We start from the raw sequence: 25,099 nt of genomic DNA, 5'->3' as shown, positions 1-25,099 counted from the left end.
CTTTTTTATATATAATTTTACATATGTATATAGATATATACTATATCTAGATACATATCATTATGTATCTAAAAAAGTTAAAACATATTATAATTTAGGATGGAGGAAGTAACGTTTGTTTCGGCTTTTGCGCCAACCAATAACTTTCGCAAAAATAACCATTACTCTCCTCCGTCACACGCACACAAAAAAAATCTGCCTATGTACCTGTTCGTTTTGTGACAAAGATAAAGAGAGTATTTGTAAGATTGAGCAAATGTCGCGCACTGATCAGTAATGATGAAAACATTGGTTAATTATTAAAGAATTATGATTATTATTTTTTCAAATACCATTTAATAATTCAAGTAAAAATGCGCAGGCACCATTTTGGTTTATCCCCTTTTTATTTTCTATCCATTTAATATTTCTCTACCCTTTGCGTCCCTGTTTATTTACATGCTGACGCTGCATTACAATTTTCAGGCGAACGTTATCTAGTTTTCCAAACTGCTGAAGGACATGCTACTCCCAGGCGAAGTATTTTAAACTGTAATTTGTAATGCAATACGTTTCCGCCTTCGAGCCTAGTTCACGTAAAATACCATGCGCCTCCCGCTTCTTCCCCGGTCCCCTCCCCTCGCCGCCGCCATGCCTCCTCGCCGCCGCCGCGTCGTCAGATCACCGCCGCTCCCGCCTTCCCCTCCACAAATCTCCTCTACCCCGCCGCCGGTTGCTCCCCTACGGGGCCCCAAACCCGGAAGCCCCGACCACGACGACCCCCCTCCCTCCGCCCGTCGCCGCCTCCTCCCGCTCGCCGCCGCTGCCGTCGAGGCGCAGGAGGAGTGGCACCCACTCCCGCTCTCCGCCGCCGACCTCTCCCTCCCGCTCACGCTCCCCACCGGCCAGACCTTCCTCTGGCGCCGCACCTCCCTCTCCCCGCTCCGCTTCACCGGCGCTGTGGGGCCGCACCTCGTCTCCCTCTCCCACCTCCCCGACGCCGACGGCGGCCGCCTCGCCTTCCTCCTCCACAATGACGGCGGCTGCCCTGCCTCCTCTTCCGTGCCCGCCGCCCGCGCCGCGCTGTGCGACTACCTCAACGCGGCCGTCCCGCTCGCCGACCTCTGGCGCCAGTTCGCCGCCGCCGACGAGCGCTTCGCCGAGGTCGCCGCGCGCCTCGAGGGCGGCGGGGCGCGGGTGCTCAGGCAGGATCCCGTCGAGTGCGTCTTCCAGTTCCTCTGCTCCTCCAACAACAACATCAAGCGGATCGAGAAGATGGCGTGGACGCTGGCGGGATACGGGGAGCGGCTCGGCGAGGTTGGTGGGTTCGTTTTCCACCGGTTCCCCACGATCGAGCAGCTCGCGCGCGTGTCGGAGCAGGAGCTTCGGGAGGCCGGGTTTGGGTACAGGTTAGCTCGTGGTGCCTTGCAACTGTCGTTCTGCATGTTTGATTCAGCACAGCTCGTCAAATATATTTTAGCCTCATCTGCTTTACACGATCAAATTGTGGGCAGCTCAAACATTTTCTTCGGCTGTTGTTTATACTAGTAGCTGCTAATTCATCTGCAGCATAGCATTGGGAAATGAGGATTTGTACTGAAGCTTTAGTTGAGAAATGAAATTATTGAATGTACTTATGTACAGTGGGCTGGTTATTGAGCTAATCAGGCAATGAGGATTTGTATGGGGGAAATGATAACGTTTAAGATATTTGCACTATTGATTTGAAAATGTGTGAAAACTCTTTTTTTTTTGTTTTTGTAGATTTGTAGTATTCTTAGATTTGTCCTTTGGGAAACATCTTTTATCAGGCAGGAAAATTTTTATTGTTGTACCAATTCTAACTGTCTGTATGAATCATAAATCAGTAATTACTCATGAGTATCTTTTGTGCGCACAGGGTAGTATACTGATTTGGGCAATTCTCTGTGTGTGTTTTTCATGACAAATGAGCAGGGCAAAGTACATTGTTGGCACTACTAAAGAACTGCAGGCCAAACCTGGTGGAGGTGAAAAATGGCTTGCTTCATTGCGTGAGAAGGAACTTCCAGAGGTGATTGAAGCTCTTTGCACTCTGCCAGGTGTTGGTCCAAAGGTTGCTGCGTGCATTGCTCTGTTCTCCCTTGATCAAAATCATGCTATTCCTGTCGATACACATGTCTGGAAGGTATACTATATCTTACTTTTATGTTAGTGCTTAATAGTAGCTTCTACATCTGTTGTTCCATTTGGGCATGTCATTGCTGGTTCATTGTAAAAAGCATTAGTGAGGGCATAGCATATTTGAGTTATAATCATCATTATCTGTTAGACCAAAAGGTTAATGCTTTCCACAGATGGACTTTTGACCATTTGGACATGGTAACCCTCGTTTGACATGCAAGTGTTCCTTCTGCATTCACAAATGCTTCTACTCCGGTAACTGTTGCAATGATCTGCAGCGTAAAAATTAAATAAAAAATCTCAAACTTGAGGATGCTGCCTGAAGAAGGAAGATTTGCTTCACATAATTTATATGACTCAAGAGTCTATTTTATGGGAGTGTTAAACCCTGATTATATGGATTCAATGCAGGTTGCTACACAGTATCTGTTGCCGGAGCTAGCTGGGAAGAGCCTGACCCCGAAACTTAGCATTGTCGTCGCCGATGCATTTGTAACTAGATTTGGAAGCTATGCTGGCTGGGCACAGAATGTGCTCTTCATCGGCCAGCTACCTGCTCAAAAAGTTGTGATAGCCAAAGTTACCACTGACGGTGGCACCACAAAATCTACCAAAAGGAAGCGTGCGGGGAACCGAAACCAGGAAAATTGAGAACATGTAACCATGGGAGAGCATGGAAACCAGTGATAGCAAGGTTTGCCATTTCTTCTGTGTTGTTCTCGTTCAGTAGCCAGTAACTACGATGTTATTTGGTCACGACAAACGATCTTCTGCTGAACATGGAGGTACTGAGCAGCTGCTTCATTGGCATATTGGGTTTCTCAAAATCCCGCTGAAAAATGGAAATCCAGATATCTAGATGGGCAACTCTCGGAACTTGATGACAATCGGCAACTATCTGTCCTGTGGCCCTGCCGCTGTAGGGATCCATCCATGAGAAGGTATTTTAGAATCCTGATTACACTAACATATTAGCCGTCAGCTTCTGACGTAGGAACGCCTGACTCATTGATGATCCTGATGTTGTATCATTGTCAATCTTAATTTTTATGTGGGCATTGTGTCGCTTGGACGGCGTGATTGGCCTGCCTGTGCATCTTCCATGGAAATGTTAAATGGAAGGCCGCATTTTTATGTAATTGTATTATTGTCCAAACAGCGACGAAAAAAATCAATTTGATCACCATTCTTCTGTAATGTTTGAGCCCACCTGTGACCTGTCCTGTGGCATCCCTTGATGAGCGTTTGGGCATTTGAAGTTTCAGTCGTGAATGCCATGGATTTTCTGGTGACTAACTCGCGGCCGGTTTACAAACATGTACCCAGCAGGCCAGCACCCTATATTAACGGGTAATTTTACACAAATATTCCTTTCAAAAAGTTTTACACAAATTTTATTGTCTTGGACTTGGATTTACACACACTCTTTCTTCTTCGAAACCGGCACCGATTCCGATTGCTTGCATCGCCAGCGAAGTCAAGACGGCGTCGCAAGTCACCACGAGGCTTACGCTTGCGCCAACGGGTTCTCCAGCCTCTCCCGTCGTGGGCCCCGCGTGTCATAGGCTCGATAGCCCCGCAAGCGGATCCCTCCCCTGCAAGGCCGCGGAACGGAGCTGCCGCCGGCGCCATGGCGGGCGGCGGCCTCGCGGCGGCGTCGGAGCTCGCCGTCGTCTTCCTCTTCCGGCCCCTCCTCGCCGTCGCCTTCGTCCTCACCCTCATCCTCTTCAGTACGCCGCCGCTCCCCTTCCCACCCCCCTTTCTTTGCCTTTGTTGGCTAGTCGCTAGAGTTCCCCCCAACCCTGATCCGCTCGTCTCCCCAGGCTGGTACGTGGCGTGGAGGACGGTGCTGGTTCACGTGCCGCTGGTGCAGGAGATCGCCGGCCTGCGCCCGAAGAAGGCCGCTAAACCCAAGCCGGCTAATCGCGGCCGCTTCGCCAGGTTCTACCAGTCCCAGGCTGAGGCCGCCCAAAGGTGAAATCTTTTACCCCCGCACGACCGCACAAGTGTCCTCCTTTTGCTCATCCGGATGCGCAGGTGCTGATTTCTGTGGGAATCGACTGACCAGCCTTTGTTCAATTGGACCCATATTGAGTGCTTCAGTGTTGTAGAGTGCTGTCGCTGCTGAATTTTTGAAACAGTTTTGTGCAGTAGGTTGTAGCTGGGCCTCGTGTCTGCATGTCCAGCCGTTACCTGATCTGTTTAGACGTACTATGTTGATGATCATAAGGGCGTGGGTGCAAATATAGTTAAATTGTAGTTGGCTGGAGCTATCTGTTTCTTACTTAACTTTATGCGCAGTTTGGTACAATGCCTAAAGGTTTTCTTCACCTGGTGAAACTGACCATAAGGAATGTTACCTGCATTCTTGTGTTTTCGTGTTTACCCTTTGGATGCCTACTGCAAATTCAGTTGTCTCTTTTCATGTCTGCAATTGGTGCTAAAGTAAAACTGTTTGTTGCAATTCAGAGAAAGCCTAGAAATGCAAACTTCAGTCCATACAAATCGATATATTGGCACTTGAGAGCCACTTCATTTTATTGATTGGAGCCCTGGCTATGCCCACGTCAGAATTGTACTTGCTCCTTAAGAAAACCCAAGTTTTTTTTACACCTCACATTCTGAATAACTGCAGTCTATTGTTTCTCGGTCTCAGAAACTGTATTTTGCTATTGAATTACTTATGCATAGTTGGTTAGGGATGGGAGAGAAATAAAGGAATTATCACCGTCGGGATCTATGTTGTTTATATATTCCCTCTAGTCATTAGTACATGACGTTTTGGACAACCAAGACAAATTAAAACTAGTTCATTTTGTTTGTCCAAAGCATCATATATCAATGACTGGAGGTAATAGTAACAAACAAACTGTGACCAAAGTAGTTTATGAAGCCTTTCAAGTGTCTTTAAAGATGGCTATCTGTAAACTCTTATGATGTAGTATTTTATTCATCTTTATCTCCTTACTCAAAGTGTTCATATTTTACCTTGACCTGCAACACCAATAACTGCAAGAAAAGTACCTGTCTCCCCCCTTTTTTTAGCACACTATTTCATTTGCACCTTAATATCATGTCAGTAATCGGCAAGTACATAGAACCTAAGAATGGCAGACTGACAACAGATGGTACCAAATTTGGTACTGCTAAGTTACTGATAGCTGTTTGTAGTTGTCTGCTATGGCAACATTTGGTACCATTGTCATGTACCAGTGGTTGAAAGCCTCTCCAACTTGGCCAGGAATGGTTTCATGCATTCTAGAACCTTTTGGTTATTCTGATGGACGTTTTTTGTTCCATCCAATAACTTTACAATGTATCGTGCTTACTAGCAAATTTTATCTGGAATTTGGTCAATGTAGATAACAATAACAGTGATGTATTTTGGGTGCTCAGAAAACACTTGTTATTCAGATTGCTGCTTCACTTTCAGATATACCCCAATGTTTCAGTCATAACGTGCTTACCCACAAAAGTTTCACTATGATTGTGAATACAAGCTATATTAGCTTCAGGCACATAGATTATTACGAAACAATGACCGTACTCTTTCATTTTTACCCACACGTCTCTAACCTGTTGTTTGTTATCTGTTCACAGGAACAGCAAATCAGAAGGGACATCTTAAGGGAAAACCTTTACGCTTGGCAATAAGTACCTGCTGAAGACTATGCATATGAATTCCTTGGATCCCATTAGAACGCAGTACTGCAGATGATGGCAGATTTTTAGGAGAGAATGGATATCTGCATCTGATGGAAGCTTCCTCTTGCTTGGCAACTGTCTATACATCAAGATTTCACAACAAAAATTACAAAACTGCATCAAATGTATATTGCATGAGCTTGTAAAGTTGAGGACGTTGTACATATACCTGTACAAGAATAAAGAGAACTGCTCGTCCTTTGGAATATCAATGTACCTTCTCTTGTGCAAAGTTTTTCTTTGTTAAGTTCAGCTCTCATCATTGGCTCATGATGGCATTTCTAAAGATCAAAACTGCTTTACATGATGCCAATCTGTTGGGATGATGCACTCATTCTTTTCCGCTTTGCTGAACAATGATCATCCATTCAAGCAACCAATCATTTGGTGGCTGATTCCCTCTGGGAAGGATGAGGATCTGGACTCACCAGGCAAGAGAGAGGCCATACATTTCTTGAGAACCAAGACCAAACCACCTGCTCAAAAGCCGCTTCCTTTGCAACAAAGCAGGTTTGCCCCCTGATCGTAATCCATATTTATTCAAAACAACTGAACTTGTGTTCATCCTTAAACAGAACGAGTAGTCGCAATTACGCAACAGAATAGTTTGGCAGAAGCAAAGGCACATCTGATCCTCTTTTTCCCTCTGTGTTCTCCTTTCTCTCCAAAGGCTGAAAAGAGTGATGCAAAACGCCTCCAGATTAAGAAATGCAAGAGTGGAATGGTGGCTGATTCGACCTCATGGAACTGTGGAAGGAGCCGGCAGTGCTTTGCTCCCCTCCAGCGGCACAAAGTGAGGTGGCCACTCTTACAGCAGGATCTCCCCCCCGATCACCTCCAATCTTACCGAAAAGCGCGACGACGGTGACCGCCTCGCGGGTCGCGTCGCCGTCGTTGAAAACCAGCTCGACGCCGTTTTCAGGGGGCCCTGGAGGAAAATGCTGGGTGTGGATGCCATGATTAGGGGCTTGGAGCATCATTGTACCTTCTCAAGCTTGCAGATTCCAAGCTAATCATCATGCATCAGTGGTGACGGTGGTGGATTCGGCTGCTCTAGATTTCGGTAAGATTTCCTGGGCTTGTTCATGCCCAAAGCAAAAGCGATGGAAAGCAAAGGTAGTTGAGTTGTGAGCGACCTATCATGCAAAAAGGGCCAGAAAAAAGGGCACAGTTCAAGGTGCGGAGCCAATCTTTTGTTAGAATGTTCCATGTAGGCTATAAAGGAAAGGTCATTTGTGACTTGTGAGAATGCACATGACGCTGCACTGACTTGTTTGCTAACATACCCCTAATAAATTCATAAATATTCCTAAAAGGGCATCCTTCACCTATCTATGCAACCTAGTCTTCAACTATATGGGAGGATCGATAAAATCGTAAAATGGTAGTCACACAAGTCCAAATACTCAACACTGTTTGCCATTGCAAGCTTGTCATATCAGGTCATTGTATACTTTGGGCATCTTGGAATGGAGATGTGAAATTGTTGGTTGTATTTTTTTCTTGTACAAGAATGCCAACCACGTCTTGTTCGGTGGTTCCATGTCTCCAACAATTCAATGGACACAATGCTTGAAATGCCGTGTGTAGTGTTGGTTGGGTATTTGATTTTTTTCACGCCTTTGAGTGCGAGGTTGTGTTTGGGTCAGGATGGGTCAATACACCATGTGCCTGTATCTTTCTAGAGTCATCTTTTGGGACTCAATTTTTGCTCTGGTTGCGGTCATACCACCTCTAACACTATCCGTGTCTCTCTGTTTCAGGTAGTAGAACCGTTGAAAATACACCTATCGACGCTTTCTACTGTGATGTTTATTCAATTCATTGCCCTTTTTCAGCCAGACAAAGAGATGGGATAAGATGGCCCGGCAACTGCCTGCCGATCTCGTTTGGAGCTGAAATTGGCAGGACATTGCGCGGCCAGTAGGAAAGCGATGATGCATGGGGATGACAAAGAGATGAGTGAGCATCTAACCCGGCAACAGCTCAGCTTCCTGAAAAGAATTGGTCGTACAGTGCTGAATGTGGACAATGCCGTTTTTTCTCTGTTTTTTTTTTCTGAGATTTTCCAGCTTGACATTATACACGTACCATGCACCACTAATAAATCCAGCCAAAATTTACTCCATGTCTAAATGAAGGTGATTCAGAGAAATCAAACCCCCAGGTTTGTTTCGTGAGTCTCATCTTTTTTTTTTAAAAAAAAAGGAAGTAGGGCAGACCGGCAGAGTAGTGGTGATGCCCCGGGACCAACCGCTACGTACCAAGAGAATGCTGATTGTAAGCAAAGACGGTTAAAGAAGCTGGGGTCAGTAAGGATATAGCTGACATTTGGCAGCCAAAAGGAAAGAAGATTCATAAAACCATATGCATCATTGCAGCTATAATTTTTTTGGGACCAATTGTGTTCAGCCCTGAATATGAAGGTTTGTCAGAATGGCTTCCATGCAGGCAAAAGAAGCAAGAGGCGTCATTATTATCTACTCCAAAAATTTAAATGGTGTCATGGAAAAGAAACATACGAGAAAATGAGAAGGAAAATTTTGCAGGTGATGACTTCATTTAGTTTTTTTTTTTTGGAAATTGCTCTTGCAGGCTAGAGCATTGCCTTTTGGAACTGGACAAACACACCACTTCCGCTAGCCATCTTTTCCAAAAAAAAATAGCACTCTTTTAAGATACAAAGCACGCCTAGTAGTTTGGACATTTTTACCCCCAACCTCCTATATGCATACCTAGCCATGTGACGGTGACTTGTATGCTACCTTGCTTCCTCGAACCCCCCCCCCCTGTTGAATTGGTGGTCTTTTTAGTCAGGCTATGTACGATGTTTTTTGGTCTCACCTGAAGAATGCATTTGTTTTGAAAGAAAGGTGGGAAGGGTAAATTTGTCCAAGTGCCAGATGAGCTAGCCCAAGGGCTATATATTCTGGCAAGATGGCTAGTGGGAACCGGCACACGTAATTTTCAGGGGAAAGAAAGATAAGGAAGATTTCTATCTTTTCGTGCAAAAGTTTGGCTACACGTAGGATTTAGGTTGCATGACATTTGGAACATAAAACAAGTGGGCCGAACTCATGACTCGAGATGTAAGGCAGTGATTAAGAGATAAGTATTCATTGAATATTACTATAATACTTGATAACTTTCACTACTTGGATCTCTACTAGAGCCAATATAGACCAGCACATTGGAAGGAAAATATTAGGTTTGATTCAGGATAACATAAAAAAAGTGAAGCGGTCACATACTCACATGGCATAAATTAAAATGAAATCAATAGAGCAGTGGAAGAAAAACAAGCACGACTAGATTTTAATTGTGAAAAATAAAAAGTAATCCTAAGAGTTAACAATGATGAGTTGGCCCTAAGAAAGAACTTTTTGCATTACTTTCACTTGGAAAGATCGAAATAGGAAAGTATATATACTTGGAGGCAGCATAATTGGCGTCTGAAAGTATGCAGAAGCCTCGTTTCTTTTTTTTCATTTTTTAAATCTGGCAATGAGATTTGCATGGAGGACCAACATGCGTTCCTCCGAGTCCAAGCATCGCATTCTCCTAGAACCCACGAACACCAAGCTCATTAAATTAAACAAAACATGGGATTACCGTGTGCATGTCCATTCTTCATTGTCAAAAGTTTTCATGAGAGTACAAAACAAGTTTAAGACTTCAAGTATTCCTAGTTAATAAATATTTGAGCAAAAGATTTATGACTATTTATTCGAAACTTAGCTTGATGGTTTCTCAAAAAAAAAACAACACAGCTACACTTGTAATAGCCTATTTGTCCAGAATTCTTGTATGACACTCTGTTTGAAATTCAATTTTAGTATGTGCTATCGTTGCTCATTTATTCTCAAGATGCTTCTAACTAGTATTTATTATCGTTCATCCATGCGTAAAATGGTTTTATTGTGTTGTCCAACAAAAAAGATGCTAGTGCAAGTGCCAGATAACCATTAGTCGTCACTTGAAAAAGAAAACACTGGAGTATTCCAACAAGATATTAAGATGCATCAATTGCCGGAGGAAAAGCAGAGCTTTGGGCCAAGTGAGAATCCAAAAAGGAGATCTACATAGTGGTCCGAAGATATGGATTTGATGCAATGCACAATGCATCCCCTTCCCTTCCCTAGGATTGCAGAACCCCGGGAATTAGGATTCATTTTGAGCAGGCAGCTGGAGCACAAAAGGAGCAACTTGTATCCGATTCATGGTCATCTCCCTCACATGAATGCATGATTCCAAGGCCCCCAACAGGTGTCACGACGAAATGAGGTTTTGAGATGTGAGATCAGTATATCCTAGCTTGATGAAGGTCACATGGTGAGAGCCATTCCAAGGTCTCTCGGAACAAGCAATGCGAAGAGATGATTAGTCTCGGAACATGGTGGGAGGGAGGGAGAAATTAACCACCACCGTCGTCGTCGTCGTTGAGTGGCACGGTTCAACAACGCCATCCATCATGGGGTTGAATTGGAATGGGTAGATGCAGATAAAGTAAAAAAGCGAGGCGAGATGAGACGGAGCGAAATGAACGTAAAGCTAATAATGTGGGCACGCCATGTAATCATTTGGACATCACACATATCAAATGGAGTGTCCCTTCAAGCCAAGGGGGTCCTCTAAAATCATCACAAATTCACATGAGGGAGCGAGCCAGCAGCCAATGGTCTTCAATTTCTTTGCCTACCAGCACTATCTGTATACCTAGCACCATCACAATCACCTCACAAAGATTCAGAGATCTTGGTCCAGGTTTCTCCAAAACAAAAGCAACAAGTCTCGAATGCATAGTGATCTTAGTTGTATTTGTAGTACACTAGCTAGCTAGTATATTCACATGAACAATGTGATCTTTAATACACTTCCAACTCCCACCAAGTTCCCTTTTAAGATGGAAAGCTCAACAGGAGAAAAGGAGATTAAACAAGAATAAAACAATCTAGCTCTCACTTTATGGAGCAATTAAATTAGCAAGCACAAGTAATATATACTAGCTTAACTAATGAAGGGATTAGAGAGATGGACCAGGAGATGATGATAAACTAAGAGCATTCTTATAAACCAATGCAAGTGAGAAAAGGAGTAAGGAATGCCCATCTTTTTTGCAAGAACAGAAGGAAAAAAAAAGAGAGAGAAAAGGAAGGAGGAGAAAAGGAGGCATCATGTATCGCTTGTACGATCGAGTTCGGCGATGTCTTTCTTCACCCACTAAAGAAACATTCTATGTAACCACATACCATCACACTATTGATCAACAGGATAACGTACATGTATAGAATATTTTGAGTAGGAGTAGGTAGGAATTATTCTGCACGAATAGATTATCAGCAACAAGTACACTGGGAAATGAGGCGGTTGCTGCTTAATTTGCTAGTACACATGTACTAGTATTTCTACTTGCATTGTCGTAAGCTAGGGGGTGTAGGCCGGATGATACAGTGGTGATGCACTGGAGTGATTGGAAAGGCAGAAGGGTCAGGACCAGAGCCCATGGCTCACCCCCACTGCAGTGTGCGTGGCATTGTAGTGGCCATTTTGGAGAGGAAAGATTCGGGGCCAAGTCATTAGTCAAATTTGGGTAGGATTCTCCCTCGTTATCGCTCTAAATTACTAGTCTCACTTGTAATCCATGCAATTGGGCACGGTGGAACTGTACTATTTATAGTGAAATTTCCAAAAGCTATTAGGAAATTTGTCCACCAAGTCAAAAGTAGCAACAAGAAAATTAAATACGGAGACAACGTACAATGAGGTTTTCGCTTCTCAGAGAGTAGGGTGATGCTCCTCTTATAGGTAGACCAATGGTCATTTTACCCCCAAACTACCCTGCCTCAGCAAAGCCTCTAAGGCCATTCTCAATAGCACTTTCATGGATAATAAATGAGCTTCAATGTAACCAATTTTTTGATGACATGGCACACTATTTATGGGGTGATAGAAAAAAGTGGTTTCATTGGGATGAAACCTTGTGTACACTGTTTTCAAAATCTTTGTATCTTGCATGTAGCTTTGGAGACAACAAAAGATGAGACTATGCATTGTGTGAGCTATTTCATCTATGAACTAAATGCATTCTTGCATACGTGTCACTCTAACGTAAATAAGAAACCTTGTATCGAGAATGGCTAAGCAAGGAACGACATCCGCAGAAACCGTTAATACCAACCGGACAACGGGCTACTATAGAGTCCAATTGCATTCCTAGAGTCTTGGTGGAGTTAAACCACACACTTGATTTCAAAATCATTACAAACAAAAGTAGTTACGTGTAGAACGAAAACAAAAAGGTTGTCATGCAAGGTCAACAGGAAATGACCCTGCCGGTGCCGTCACTGCACAAAGTAGAAGACCCCTTCGGATCGGGGCACCATTCCGCACCCCTAAAAATTTGACACCGGCGTATTCTATTCTACGACTATCTCATGTCGCGAGAAAAGGTGCAGGGGGGAAAAGGAGAAAGAGAATTGAAGGGCTAGCGCCTGCCGGCCGGCCGGTGGATGCATGGATCGGATCACCTGTGTTGTGTAGGCAACCGACGAACTGACTCCACCCCTTCCTCTCCTCCTCTCATGAGGCCATCATAGCTCGCACTAGTAGCCACAAGCCACTGTTACAGCACCTCGCCGGTGGCGGCAAACCGTCCCCCGTGACCCCGTTCCGTTCCGTTGGCCCCTATATAACACGCGCAACGCAGAGATTGCCCTCCAAATCCAGACGCCTAGCCAGCCATCTCCATCCTACACCCCAACAGCAACCATGGCTTGAGAGAGAGGAGTAGCTCACAGCCCCGTCGCTGTCACCGCCTGGCTTCTTACTCTCGCGCGATCGAGTAAGAACAAGGTCACCGTCGCTCCAGTCCAGGCCACCGGTCCGTCCATCCACACGGTTGCGCCGTCGCGCTCGCGCCATTACCTATCACAGCACAGCTAGCCCGCCCTGTCGTCGTCCACTCCATCCTCCTGCTCCGGAGCTAGCTAGCTACAGCTAATCGCAGCAAGGAAGCGAGAGGGCGGTGGCCATGAGCGTCAAGCAGCCGCCGTCCTCGTCGACGGCGGCCGCCTTCTACGCGACGCTGGCGCGGGGGCTGGACGACCTGGACCGCTCGCTGGCGTCGTCGGCGTTCCTGTCGCTGCCGTCGCTCCGGGCCGCGCTGGCGCTGCTCCGCGCCGCGCACGCCGGGCTGGCCCGACTCGTCGCGTCGCTCCACCTCCCGGGCGGCGCGGCCTGGCTGGACGAGTACATGGACGAGGCGTCCCGGCTCTGCGACGCCTGCCGCGCGCTCCGCCTCGGCGCCGCCGCCGTCGAGGGGTACGCCGGCGGCGCCGCCCAGCTCGCCTCGCTACTCATGCAGGCGCCCTCCAGCCCCCACCTCTCGCGCCAGGTAATTTCTTGCTTGCTCGGTCGATCACCTCTTCTTGTTATTCTATCCCGACTCCCGAGGAAGCAAGAAGAAGCTCATCACAGCCAAAAATCCAACTCCACCAGGTGGCGCGGGCGATCAGCGTGTGCAGGAGGGAAGCCATGGCGCTCAAGGAGGAGAACCGTGCGGTGGTGGAGGCGCGCGCGGAGGCGCTCGCGCTCCGCCTCAGCGAGGGCGTCCCCGCCGACGCCAAGCTCGGCGGCTTCAACGGCTTCCGCGGCGTGCTCTGCGCCACCAGGATGCTCGCCTCCTTCCTCCTCACGCTCCTCTCCTGGGGCGTGCTCCACTACTGGCCCGACCCCGGCGCTGGCGCCGCCGCCGTCTCCGGGGACTGCGCCGCCTACTTCGGCCCGGCGTTCGCGTCGGCGCTTTCCCGCGCGCAGCAGCGCGCCGCGGCGGAGGCCGGCCGGTCCGCGGCCGCGGCGGGCGGCGGCGGTGCCGGGGTGATGATGCACGAGTTCCGGCGCGCGCGCGCGGCCGTGGAGGAGGCGAAGGAAGCCGTGGAGCGCGGCGGCGACGTGGCGGCGGCCGCGGCGGAGGTGGGCCTGCGCGCGGGCGCGCTCCGGGGCGCGTGCGAGGACGTGCTGGCGCTGATCGACGACCTGTTCGACGAGGTGGTGGAGGCGAGGAAGAAGCTGCTGGACCTCTGCAGCGGCGGCAACTGAGTGGCCGGTCACCAGTACGGGAAACGCCGCCATGGCCTCGTCAGCTTCTTCGTCGAGTGTCTCTTGTTGCTTCTTCTCTGCAGTAGCCATGACAGTCCTTGGGCATGTCTCATCATAAATGCACTAGCACGTACAAGTGAATGCAAAAAAGAAAAAAAAAAGAGAGTTTAAAACAGTAGCGTTCTTCTATGCGGTAGCCAACAGATAATCCTAGCTAGGTTTGTGATGAAGTGATTAAGGTTAACTAACTTTGTCAGGTTGACATACCATGAAATGCTAAAAAAACTGTTGACCTGTGGCGTGCAACGTGCATGACGACAAGATCACAAATTGACAGGTGGCCCGAGCCAAAGGATGTTTTATCTAGTACAGTAGTCCCCCTCCCTGTCCTCCTTTTACAGATAGAGCATAAGGCAAGCACAAACATGTAAAGTCAAATATTTGTGCGCCGTTTGAAATTATAGGTCGTTTTGATTTTTCTAAATTTATAATTTTTGTTATGTATTTAGACATTACGATATCTATATACGTATCAAAATTACGAACTTTAGAAAGCGACATGTAATTTAGAACGAAGTTCTTCGGAGGAAACCAAAGCCACTGCGAGCTTTTCAACGGCTACTTCGCTCTAGCTAGAGGAACTGAGAAGGAGATGTCTCCATGTTCGGGGCAGTTTGATTCGAATTCCATACTAGAACAAGGAGATGTAGTACGACAGAATCAGAAGTGAAAGAGCGTGTGAGCAGTGAGCAGTGGCTCAGTGGCTGCGATGAAAGGTTGCCACTGCTGGAAGCTTTTGCCTGGTTTATCCAGTTGTTGACCCGGGAGCCAGGACGCCACTGCAGGGGTAGTGCAGTAGAGTGCTCGGGGTAGGAACTGAGCAGCAGCAGTACAGTGCAGTGCAGTATCATCACAGGAGGCAAAGCTGCCATGGAAGATCTCTTCTCTCCCATCCATCCATCGTCCATCACAAGGCCCATGGCCTGATTCTGACTGACACATCTGCCTGACAGAGCTGAGTACTGCTGCATGTGATTTCCCTCTGGTCAGTACCAAGTTGACCCCCAAGAGACGAGAGGAAGGGATGGCCAGTGCCCAGTGGCCTCGCTGCCTGGCAGGTGTAAAGTGTAAAGGCACTGTGGTACTGGTACACTATACCAGTGACCACAAAGTGGACAAAAATGCAAGAAACTCTCCTACTCTGTTGACCATGTGACTAATGTAACTATGTAAGGGCGTGGCCAGAGCTGAACTGGAGCTTATGCAAGGATGCAGAGGCTGAGGATGCAGAGGCTGAGGAGCTGATGCTGCAGTTCAGTGAAGGACAGGTGGGCATGGGCATGGCCATCCATCCAGGGTTGTCTGGTTAGTTTCAGCCTTCAAGGACCTCACGCAATTCGATTCAGGCAGGGCATCGAGGCAGCTTATGAGCCTAGCCCATGGAGACGATGACAAGTGAAGCACAGAGAGATGCTGCACGGGGAGTTTCTGATAGCTCCTGCAAAACGAAAAAAATTGTTGTGACCAGATCAACATGTGATGAGATTGCATGATTGATCGACGGGGTCACTCACCAGTCAGTGAGCAATCGGCACGAGTGTTCAGACGTGGCGATCAGTGATGGAGACTAGTCGTTGTTGGACCAGAGAGCTTAAAAATGCATTGCTATACATGCGCCCAGCTTGCTCAGACCAATTCAAGAGGATCGAGAGGGGTAGCTAGCAAGTAACAACACGGCGTCTCTTTTTATTCAGTTTCAAGACAAAACCTTGTTTGCAGCGCGAGAATCTTCCTGGATTGGAATCCTTGTTCGAATCGAACTGCGTTTTATGAAGTTTTTGTGTGAGTACTGAGTAGCTGTTACCTCAGAGCGGCGGTTGATGAGCAAGAAGAGGTTGGTCAGGCATTTTCAGGCTGCTCAATTTGGTTTGCTGATGTCGCAGCTGGAATTCGCTTGCAGGGAAAATAACCAATTTCCTATGGGCAAGCAGACAAGATTTTGGTACCTGATAGTCAACAATGGCAATGCATATTGATTACTGACGCTAACCTTTCAGTGGCGATTACAGGATGCATGCAATACGCAACAGCACAGCTGCAACTGACAGTTCAGGCATGTGTCCCAAGTGACAAATAGGGATACATGCAGGCACGAATCAATACTTATGCAGGGTTTCAGTCAGATAGCGACACGACGAATGCATCTAGAAAGGCACCCAGAAATTCAGACGAGCAGTTCCTGTAATAGTAAAACACCAGCACGACACATGCTGCATTTGTTTCATTGTTTGTACACAATAAACAGCTTGGAACGTTAATGCTGCTTGAGCGTGTCACAGGGTTGATGCATGGCCGTGAATTTTCTTCTCCCTTCCAACAATGCAATAGAATGATGATGACATGATGAATTTGAGGACCCGCAATCACAAGTCAAGCAATATTTTCATGAACACCCAAATGACATTCGAAGCAAGGAATTACTGGGAACGCTAGGCCGTTCCCAGTTAGCAGAAAATTGAAATATGAGAGCACAAGTATGTGCAGACATTCATCACTTGTTTTAGTAACAGATTGCGATCTGGAATATGGCCTTACAAGAATGTGCAATACACCCGGGAGAAACGGAAAAATTAAATCTCTTTATGTACATCCGAAGTGGGTGCAGAACTCGTAAGTACCAGCTGGATTTTACAAGTATTCGACTTTAGTTTAGCAAACCATGGAACACAGATAGCAAGTATTACAAGTGCTACTTTGATTCCCATCATTGGGACTTCTAGGTAACATAACAAGCAATGTACTTTAAACAGCCTCATCACAAGTTACACACTAATACATTTTTCGTCCAGCAACCATCCGAAAATGAGCTCCTGAAGCTGCCATTCCTTCTTCAACATCTATTTCAAGAGTAAGGTAGCCATTTGCCTACATGACGACAGTAGTATCCTCATATGCCTATATGTGCTGTCTCCCTGATCAAATGAAAAATAACGAAGGTCAAAACAAAACCATCTGTTCGTGCATTCCTATGGCACCAACAGCAGAAGAACCAAGAAAGACAATGAATCACAGTTTGGAACTGTAAACATGAAAAATAAGAATCCAACATCCCAGGGGTACCTAACGGCAGAGAAATGATTCAAGATTTATTACATATACCTCACTAATACTAGATCAACTCAATCAGAATATTCAACATCAGTTAGCATGTGGCATCAATCGAGTGATTTTGCACTGTCAGAAACAAGCACAGAGTAGAGCAACTCGTGTAGTGTGATCAATTGCCATCTATTGAGCAAACCTAAACAGTCCCTTGGAATCTGTTGTCACCCTCTACACACATCAAAGCTGCATACCTCAGCTGTTCAGCACATAATTAAGCATATTAGCTTAAGCAGCAACAAAAGAATGACAAATTTTTAAGGCCTGGCCTGCTTCCGGGCATGAATTACTATTGTTCAGAAGGAGACATACAATCTAAAGTCATCCTGGAATTGATGGCTTCCTAATTATAATGATGACCAAGTAGTTGACAAAACATGAAGCGCTAAACCCTGAAGCTCTAACCGATGCAGAGTTGAAGAAACAGTGCAAACTGCTCCACCCCCAACAGCTAGCACGGCGAGACGATCACCGTTTCCTCAGAAGGCAAACACAGCAGCCAGCAGACTACATCCAATCCAATCCAATCCAAACACCAGACGCCAGTTCGAAGCATCCACCCTGCCCCGAATCACGCGATCAATAGTGTAACGAGCCAGCTAATCGCGCCGGGCCGCCGGCAGCCTCCGAATTCCGAATCGAGGGAGCGCTGACACGGATGAAGTTTTAGTTTAGTCGAGAAGAGGCGGTAGGATCGCACCTGAGAGCCCAGGACCCTAGGCGTATGCGGCGGCGCGGGGGGCGTCGTGGGGCTCGTCAGGGAAGCAGTTGCAGCAGTAGCAGCCGCAGAAGCAGCGGCACCACCGGCGGAAGCAGCGGCAGTAGCACCACCGCGCCCGCGTCCTCCCCGACGCCGACGCGCCACTCGAGTAGTCCATCGGAGAGGGGGAGAGAGAGAGAGAGAGAGAGAGAGAGAGAGAGAGAGAGAGAGAGAGAGTTGGGATGAGATTGTACCGAACCTACAGAGCAGAGCAGAGCAGAGCAGAGCAGAGGGAGAGAAGAGACGCTCCTGGAACTGGAAGGGCCTCGATCTCTCAGCCCTAGGGTCAGTGGAACAAGATGCTTTTGTTTGGCAAAGCTGGTCCAAGCTCAGTAAAAAGGAGGTGGGCCTACCCGTCCCATACAGATTGCTGAGACGATGTTGTAACATTAGCTCTAAACCTTTGGTTTTTCTTATTTTTACGTGTTTCCATTCGTCACTTCATGACAAGCATGCTCAGGTTTGAACATTGCTGCATCATAGGAGCAAGGATCATTATAGATAATCTCTTGATAGTATTTTTATGCAAAAGTCAATTTGCTGGGCGAGAGAACGTGTTTCTTTTTTCCCCTTTTAATTTGTAGTATATTGCAGTACTGTAAGACTTTCAATTCCACACTCGTCTCAGGATGCTCTGATTTTTTATGGTGGAAACCATCAAGAGTTTTACATGAATATAATCGTGATCACCTAGGAGACTCGATTTGCTTTATAATTCGAATTACACAAGATTTATCTTTAAGCAACCGAGTCACAATTGTTACCCACGTAGGCTAGCCATGCCGATCTAGCACCTCCAGTTCCACCTCCATTTCCACCACCTAGGCGTATTATTGCCACCTCGAAAACACAAATATAGGGGTTACAATAGGATGCCCAACCAGCAGCCCCTAGCTAGGTTCTCTGCAATACTGGCCTCGTTCGGCTGGCTGCTTTGCAGCTGGCTGCTGCTGCTCGGCTCTCTGCCGCAGCAGCTGCAGCACGCAGCAGCTCTCTGCCGCAGCAGCCAGAAGCCGAACGCAGCAGCCAAGCGAACGAGCTGACTACAGCAACCCCTCCCATCTCAACTTGACTACCCCGACGGCCGTGGCCATAGGCCCGTACCACCATGGCTCATCCCCAACTCTGGGGGGTGGAGGCCAAGCACGACTGCTGCTGCTGCACGGTCCACAAGAATGGATCCCCGCCGGTGGCGTCGAAATAGTTTCCATCTATCGCTGCTGATTGTTAAACAAATTGCTTGCATGCATGTATAATCGATCAACTTACTCCTATCCAATATATGAATTAAACATGCAGTATGCCTTTGCTACTTATCTTATGCTTCTCCGTTGCAAAGTATAAGTCGTTTTAGTCTTATTCTAAGTCAAACTTCTCTAACTTTTACCAAAAATTAACAAAAAATTGCGCCAAGAGTTTATTTAGATCCACCATTAAATATGTCTTGTTAGTACAATTATTAATATTATAAATGTTAATGTATTTTTAATATAAAATTAGTCAAAGTTTGATAAAACGACTTATATTTTAGAATGGGGAAGTACCTCACGCTACTAAAAACAGGATTTAGAGAGTGTCTGGACACTGTTTCTAGGGGTGGTACTGCTGCCTTTCGCAGCTAAAAATGAGTCAATTGCAGCCTGAAAATGCTTTTCTAGCAGCAGGCCACGCCATGAGCCACCTCTGGAAGTGCATTTCTAGGATCGATTCATGCCTCAGCATGCCTATGGACTGAGGAACAAGTGCATCCTCCATGAGACAACCACTAGCTAGTTTTCTTCTTTCCACCCCTCATGCTTAGAGCAACTCTAAAAGCTCCTTATATTAGTCCCAATACCTTGTTTAGGGAGAAAAGGAAAAAAAATAAACCTCTAACAGCTCCCCACGTACTACTTAAGCTCCCCACGTACTACTTAAGCTCGTACTATATAAGGCGCAAACGCATACCAAGATTCAATGTTTATAATCTTTGACCAATAATTTAGCTAATATTTTTTTATTTTGCAATGTAAATTTGATAGGGTTGGATTGGTAATCAAATGTACTCTATGATGATTATAAGTTTATAACCATAAATAATAAAATATAATTCAAATGAATTGTCAAAGTCTAATTTGGGAGACCGTGCCATGTCACACCATGCCTTATAAACATGAACGGAGGGAGCAGTACTAGTGTACCAAATGCCGAAAAAGAGAACATTACCTATAGAAAAATTAGAAGCAGTCTACAAGGTATCACCTTCCAAACTTCAACCATACCAATAAGTTCAGACGACCATATACAATTTTTTTCACACATCCTGCTGATTCGGCTTGATTAGCTTAACTATACTCTGTCACTCTCATGTGTGCGTTCATTTAACTAACCTCCACTCGGTTTGCATGCATTGCTCTGGCGTTCTCTAAATAGATCGCCTCTCTAGGCTCAAGGCACATCACAACCAGGATCCACTACACTGCACTATCTGCTGACGATCGTAGTTAGCTCCCCTCAGGGGCGGATCCAGAATGGGGCTGCATCCCGGGCTAAGCTGCCGATTCACGCCCAAAACAGTCTGATCTTGCCTCCTAAACCTCCTTTTGTTAGACTAAACACCACATATGTTAAAGGGGCTACATGGGCTCGCCCCGAGCTGCAGCCCGGGCAGCCCGGACCCTAGATCCGCCCCTGGCTCCCCTCTCTTGCTTGAACTAAGCAACAACCACCATGGCCAATGAAACTAACCGGATTTTCATTTATGAGAATCCAACTCCCGTTATCCTAATGATAGTTTCTGGACCAGTAGCTATCACGTACAGAACTCATTTCAGCATAATATTATTTCCATACAAAGAGACTAGAGTACAAAAATTGAGGCTTACATCTGAATCAACTCGGAATATGAGTATTGTACAGGCCCCTTGGGATAAACGACAAACAAAACTCATACGCAGCGGTACCTAGGGTTTCAAGTCTTCGTCTCCGATCTGCACCACAAGCATCCTTGAGCGAAGCAATGTGACCCTTCCTTCCCGAATCCTTCGTGATCGGGCTTTCATTCCAAGTTCATACCTGCACACTCACAAACTGTCACCAACGAATAGGACAGTTACATGTCACCATCCGTATGTGAGCTTTAAGTGGTCTAATACTAGTATTCAAAAGTAGTCATGGGATAGGCTCGAGTTTCCTATGTAGCAGTAAACATAAAGTCATAAAAACTCCATTTCCATCATCCCAATCTCTCATCACATTGGGAACACCGGGCAACCCAGAGTCCCTATCACCATCATCCTATCTCCATCTCTAAGGTTGAGGCGAAGACTCTCTCTCTTCGCCTCTCAACAACTACACTCTCTCTCTTCGCCTCTCAACAACTACAGCTGGATCCTAAAGAGAAAGGGAGCAACTTCCTCTCTTCCCGACTGCAATTGTGGCTCACAACACTCAAGTAGCTAAAAGGGGAAGGTAGAGATATCCTAAAATAATGGAGAGTCATTGCAACACAGCGTTGTCCATGACCGAGGACGCGACTATACGTATAGTTTTAACTCTGCACAGTGTGTACACCTGGACCCATTTTGGAGGGAGACAACTGGTGATCAGCTGACTGAGTATCACTCTATCGAGCGAAGAACCTCAGTGTTACGATACCATCCTGCATCTGGGCTCGGATGCGATCCCCCATAGTGAACCACCTCGAAACTGTGAAGCACTCCCACCGGGGCCAATCGGGAGCAAAAGCAAATTAGGAGGCAAAAGCTCAACACCACTCCCCCTACACTGATACTCTATCCTATGATAGGTATGCAAGGTACCCCACTTGCCAGTCTCGACCCAGGCCTAAACCCATAATTCGGCGAGTGGTGTGCACATTTATTATATTCCTATGAAACATGGCGGCCCACTCGGTTTCAGACCAGGGTGAGCTCCTGACTTCCACAAAATGACTCCTCCACAAGGATCACAACAGTACCCATAACAGGTATCACCACCAACTCCTATGCTCCTCAACCATGTACTAGCAACAAGTACCAAACTGGGAACGTTCGAGCAAGAACCCTATCGGTGTTTTAGACTGGCAACCCGCCTAGGGAGTACCCAAGGTGGTCTTTTATGTGGTGGGTGTCATCAAGAATCAAGGAGTCGATGGAGACACTAGGAACACGATTTAGATAGGTTCGGGCTGCTAGATCACGTAATACCCTATGTCCTGTGTGTTAGTTGTATTGAACTTGTGTCAAGTTGCACTTGTTGTTTGGAGGGGGTCCCTGCTTGCCCTTATATAGTCGGGGGAGTAGGGTTACAGGGCAGGAGTTCTAGTCGGGTACATTACAGAGTTCTACTCTAACTCGGTACAGTAGTTTCCTTTGGACCCGACTAGTCTTTGGCGGGTCCATGAAGCCTACGCACCCTGTAGAGTAGTCTTCATGTCCGAGTAGGTTTCGGGTACATTCCCTTGAGCGGGTCCGTACAAGTCTTCTAGTGGGCTGGAGGGTGCCTAGCCGACAAGCCCCCGGGTACTTTGTAGTCGAGAGGAATAGTTCGGAGTACTTTGAAGAATGTCACTTGAGTTTCCTGGTGCTCCTCGAGTACTTCTTGTTGCGGCCAACTTTCGGGTACTGGAGCTGTCCGTGACTGGAAGGTACTCTTAGCAGTTCCCGACGCTTGCTTCGAGTAACTTTTGTCTTAAAACTTTTTATATGGTAGTGCGATGACAATCACACTCCATATGGCGTAGCCCCCGATCCTTAGGTTGAATTGAAGAATCAGGCTGAGGGTTAAACTTGTAATTTCGCTTTGACTTATCTTAGTCTTCAGAAAAAGAAAAAACTTTACCCAACGGGTACGGTATACGCAGCCCCCGAGCACTTGGGCGACTATGTGTAGTCGGTGAAGGGATCAATGTCTTGGTCAGAGTAGCCGTTGGACACTATCTAGTGGTAAATCTACGCCGTATCTGACCATTGCTTGATTAACGGGTGGATCCCAAAAACGTTGCTGATATAATAGGGGTCCCAGCGCTAATTCTTGGCACGCCTGTTTCAGCAGATCTGCAATTTGCGCCCTTTTTGTAACCCTAGCGCTGCTGCTTTTGTTTGCGCCGCCGCTGCCATTGTTGCCTTTCCCAAACTTTGAAGAGAAATTGATGTGGCCTTCTTCACCTCCTTTTTTCCTCAAGATTAGTTGATGCGCACCAAGAAGATGGGCAAGAAGCCTGAGAAGGTCTAGGGGGAGGCCACAACCACCAGCAAGAGGTGAACCAAATCTAAGAAGGGCAAAGAGCTTGAGTTGCCGGCGCCCAAGTGTGGCCCGATGAACCAGACTGCGCCGCCGCCTCCTAGGGCCACCTGGCATCATTCTGTGATGAAGGAGCTGGCGGTTCAAGCCTTGGTTGATGCGAAGCTGCTCCAACCGAAGGTGGAGCTTGAGTGGAGGCCCGCATATGGAAATGCGTGGCAATTCGAAGAACACCCCAAGGAGATAGTGATGCTGGCTCACTTTTTTTAGAGAGACCTGACGGTGCTTACCTCTGACTTCTTTAGAGGTATTCTCGAGTATTATAATCTTCAGCTAGTCCATTTGAATCTGAATAGTGTGCTGCATATGGCTATCTTTGTACACTTGTGCGAAGTGTACTTGAGTACTCTACCTAGTCTGGACTTGTTTAGAAAGTTGTTTCGGTGTAAGCCACAACCCAGTGGGACTAGGATAGAAGTCTTTGGAGGAGCTGGGTTTCAGTTGAGAAACTCGGGTGTGTATCTCGAGTACGACCTGCCTGATTCCCACGGCGATTGTAAAAAGAGATGGTTTTATATTGGGAACCATGATCCTGTCTTGCCAGTAGTCACCGGCCATGCTCCAAAACATGCGGACAACTGGGTGACAGAGCCCGAGGATACCCGTAAGATCACCGATTTGTTGGCGCAGATTACCGAGTTGAAAATTTTAGGGTTGACTGGGATTCACGTAGCCACCAGTTTCCTCAAGCGCAGAGTACAGCCCCTGCAGCAGCGTGTTCATTAGGGCTTCGAGTACATGGGTTTTGATGACCCGTCGTGTATGTCCCCTGAAGACATATCTGATGACGACATGGAGGCATTATTGGGTAAGTTCTTTAAGAACTATCGAGGAGTGCCAGTACTCCCAGGAGTCCTCCGACACTTCGATTGTTGGTATGAACCAGTAGAGGTATGTTTGCTTCTCTTTGTTCATTTGTGTAGTCGAAAGATGTAGTAGGGATTTTGTTGACAAGTAGTACTTTCTGAGTAACAATGTTGTCTTGTGGTTTTTAGTCCCGGGTGCGCCTTCCAAAGATGAGGAGGTAGCCGAGGATGAAACTGAAGATGCGCCTTCTGCTCCTCCGGCTAAGAAACGTCGAGTATTGCGGAAGAAACCCGCTATTCAGCATGCTGCGACTGCTTCAGACTTGACCTCCGAGGAGTCACGAGGTACCAAGGTACGTAGTCGTGCGTTGTAATTGTTTGACTACTTTGAGTTTCTTGTTGACCTAGTCGTATTACTTACAGAATACTGATGATATTAGTCTGTATGTTGAAAAGGCTGCCGACTTAACTTTTGGTGATGATGAGGCTACTTCTGCTGAAGTAGTCACGATTGCTAGAGATGTGGCTGCAAGTGTCGAGGCCATGGAAGAGCTGCTCGTGGAGGAGGTGCCATCAACCTTGGGGTCAGCAGCCCCAGAGACGGTAACCCCCGAGCTGGGAGCCTCCAAGCTGGGAGCTCCCGGGCAGACTACTGACCCAGTAGGTGATGAGGCCACGGCTTCGGTGAACGAGGTCTTAGCGCTGTCGGCTGATGGAGTGGCGTGTGCTGTGAAGACACCAGAAGTAGCTGTTGATGCCTCGTTGCGTGAGGATGTTACTAGCAATGAGTACGCGATCTGGTAGTCGTGCGTATGTAGTCTTAACCTTGGTTTTTTCAGGACTTGGCGAGAATGTGGAGGACTTTCCTCCTGTGGCCCCTGTGGATCCAGTACCGAGTGACCAGCCGGTGGTAGTCGAAAAGAGGTGTGTTCGTCTGCCACCACGATCAACCCGGTAAGGACTTGTGTAGTCTATTATTTTGTTTGATGATTTTTGTACTCTGTAGCTGGATGATAATCTTGTGACTTGATCAATCCAGGGATGCTGAAGACATTATTCCCGTTGAGGTGGAGGGGGAGGTTGAGGCTGGTCTGTCGACTACCATTTCTGAGCCCGTAGTCGACTTGACTATGGATGATGCACC

General features: G+C 46.9%; 3 protein-coding genes and 1 long non-coding RNA gene across 4 annotated transcripts; 3 read left to right on the top strand and 1 right to left on the bottom strand.

Moving 5' to 3' along the window:
• The first annotated feature begins 556 nt into the window (after window positions 1–556).
• LOC101781638 (N-glycosylase/DNA lyase OGG1) lies at window positions 557–3,339 on the top strand. The gene is made up of 3 exons (XM_004952767.3): window positions 557–1,388; window positions 1,936–2,146; window positions 2,554–3,339. Exons 1-3 carry the CDS (start codon window positions 586–588, stop codon window positions 2,791–2,793), a joined length of 1,254 nt encoding a protein of 417 aa, XP_004952824.1. The 5' UTR covers window positions 557–585; the 3' UTR covers window positions 2,794–3,339.
• Window positions 3,340–3,574: 235 nt separating this feature from the next.
• LOC101782048 lies at window positions 3,575–6,079 on the top strand. The gene is made up of 3 exons (XM_004952769.4): window positions 3,575–3,872; window positions 3,966–4,116; window positions 5,743–6,079. The coding sequence occupies exons 1-3, from the start codon at window positions 3,773–3,775 to the stop codon at window positions 5,768–5,770; spliced, it is 279 nt and encodes a 92-aa protein (XP_004952826.1). The 5' UTR covers window positions 3,575–3,772; the 3' UTR covers window positions 5,771–6,079.
• Window positions 6,080–12,427: 6,348 nt separating this feature from the next.
• Window positions 12,428–14,270, top strand: LOC101782732. Its single transcript, XM_004952770.3, has 2 exons — window positions 12,428–13,240; window positions 13,345–14,270. Exons 1-2 carry the CDS (start codon window positions 12,878–12,880, stop codon window positions 13,942–13,944), a joined length of 963 nt encoding a protein of 320 aa, XP_004952827.1. The 5' UTR covers window positions 12,428–12,877; the 3' UTR covers window positions 13,945–14,270.
• A 2,197-nt stretch (window positions 14,271–16,467) lies between these two features.
• On the bottom strand, window positions 16,468–18,059 carry LOC101783149. The gene is made up of 2 exons (XR_214503.3): window positions 17,807–18,059; window positions 16,468–16,916 (listed from the first exon to the last, which is right to left on the bottom strand). It is a non-coding gene; the product is annotated as an uncharacterized LOC101783149 (long non-coding RNA).
• Window positions 18,060–25,099: the final 7,040 nt, after the last annotated feature.

The sequence above is a fragment of the Setaria italica genome, chromosome I (assembly GCF_000263155.2).
Source record: "Setaria italica strain Yugu1 chromosome I, Setaria_italica_v2.0, whole genome shotgun sequence".
In the NCBI taxonomy this organism is placed as follows: Eukaryota; Viridiplantae; Streptophyta; class Magnoliopsida; order Poales; family Poaceae; genus Setaria; species Setaria italica.
Note: the sequence above shows the minus strand (reverse complement) of the source record. Positions and strands in the feature narration are given on the sequence as shown.

Excerpts from the sequence above, each read along its gene's own strand:
- LOC101781638 (XM_004952767.3), top strand. The coding sequence starts at position 586 with ATGCGCCTCCCGCTTCTTCCCCGGTCCCCTCCCCTCGCCGCCGCCATG. Across the intron at positions 1,389-1,935 it reads GAGGCCGGGTTTGGGTACAG|GGCAAAGTACATTGTTGGCA; the intron begins GTTAGCTCGTGG and ends ACAAATGAGCAG. Across the intron at positions 2,147-2,553 it reads TCGATACACATGTCTGGAAG|GTTGCTACACAGTATCTGTT; the intron begins GTATACTATATC and ends GATTCAATGCAG.
- LOC101782048 (XM_004952769.4), top strand. The coding sequence starts at position 3,773 with ATGGCGGGCGGCGGCCTCGCGGCGGCGTCGGAGCTCGCCGTCGTCTTC. Across the intron at positions 3,873-3,965 it reads CCTCACCCTCATCCTCTTCA|GCTGGTACGTGGCGTGGAGG; the intron begins GTACGCCGCCGC and ends TCGTCTCCCCAG. Across the intron at positions 4,117-5,742 it reads CAGGCTGAGGCCGCCCAAAG|GAACAGCAAATCAGAAGGGA; the intron begins GTGAAATCTTTT and ends ATCTGTTCACAG.
- LOC101782732 (XM_004952770.3), top strand. The coding sequence starts at position 12,878 with ATGAGCGTCAAGCAGCCGCCGTCCTCGTCGACGGCGGCCGCCTTCTAC. Across the intron at positions 13,241-13,344 it reads GCCCCCACCTCTCGCGCCAG|GTGGCGCGGGCGATCAGCGT; the intron begins GTAATTTCTTGC and ends CAACTCCACCAG.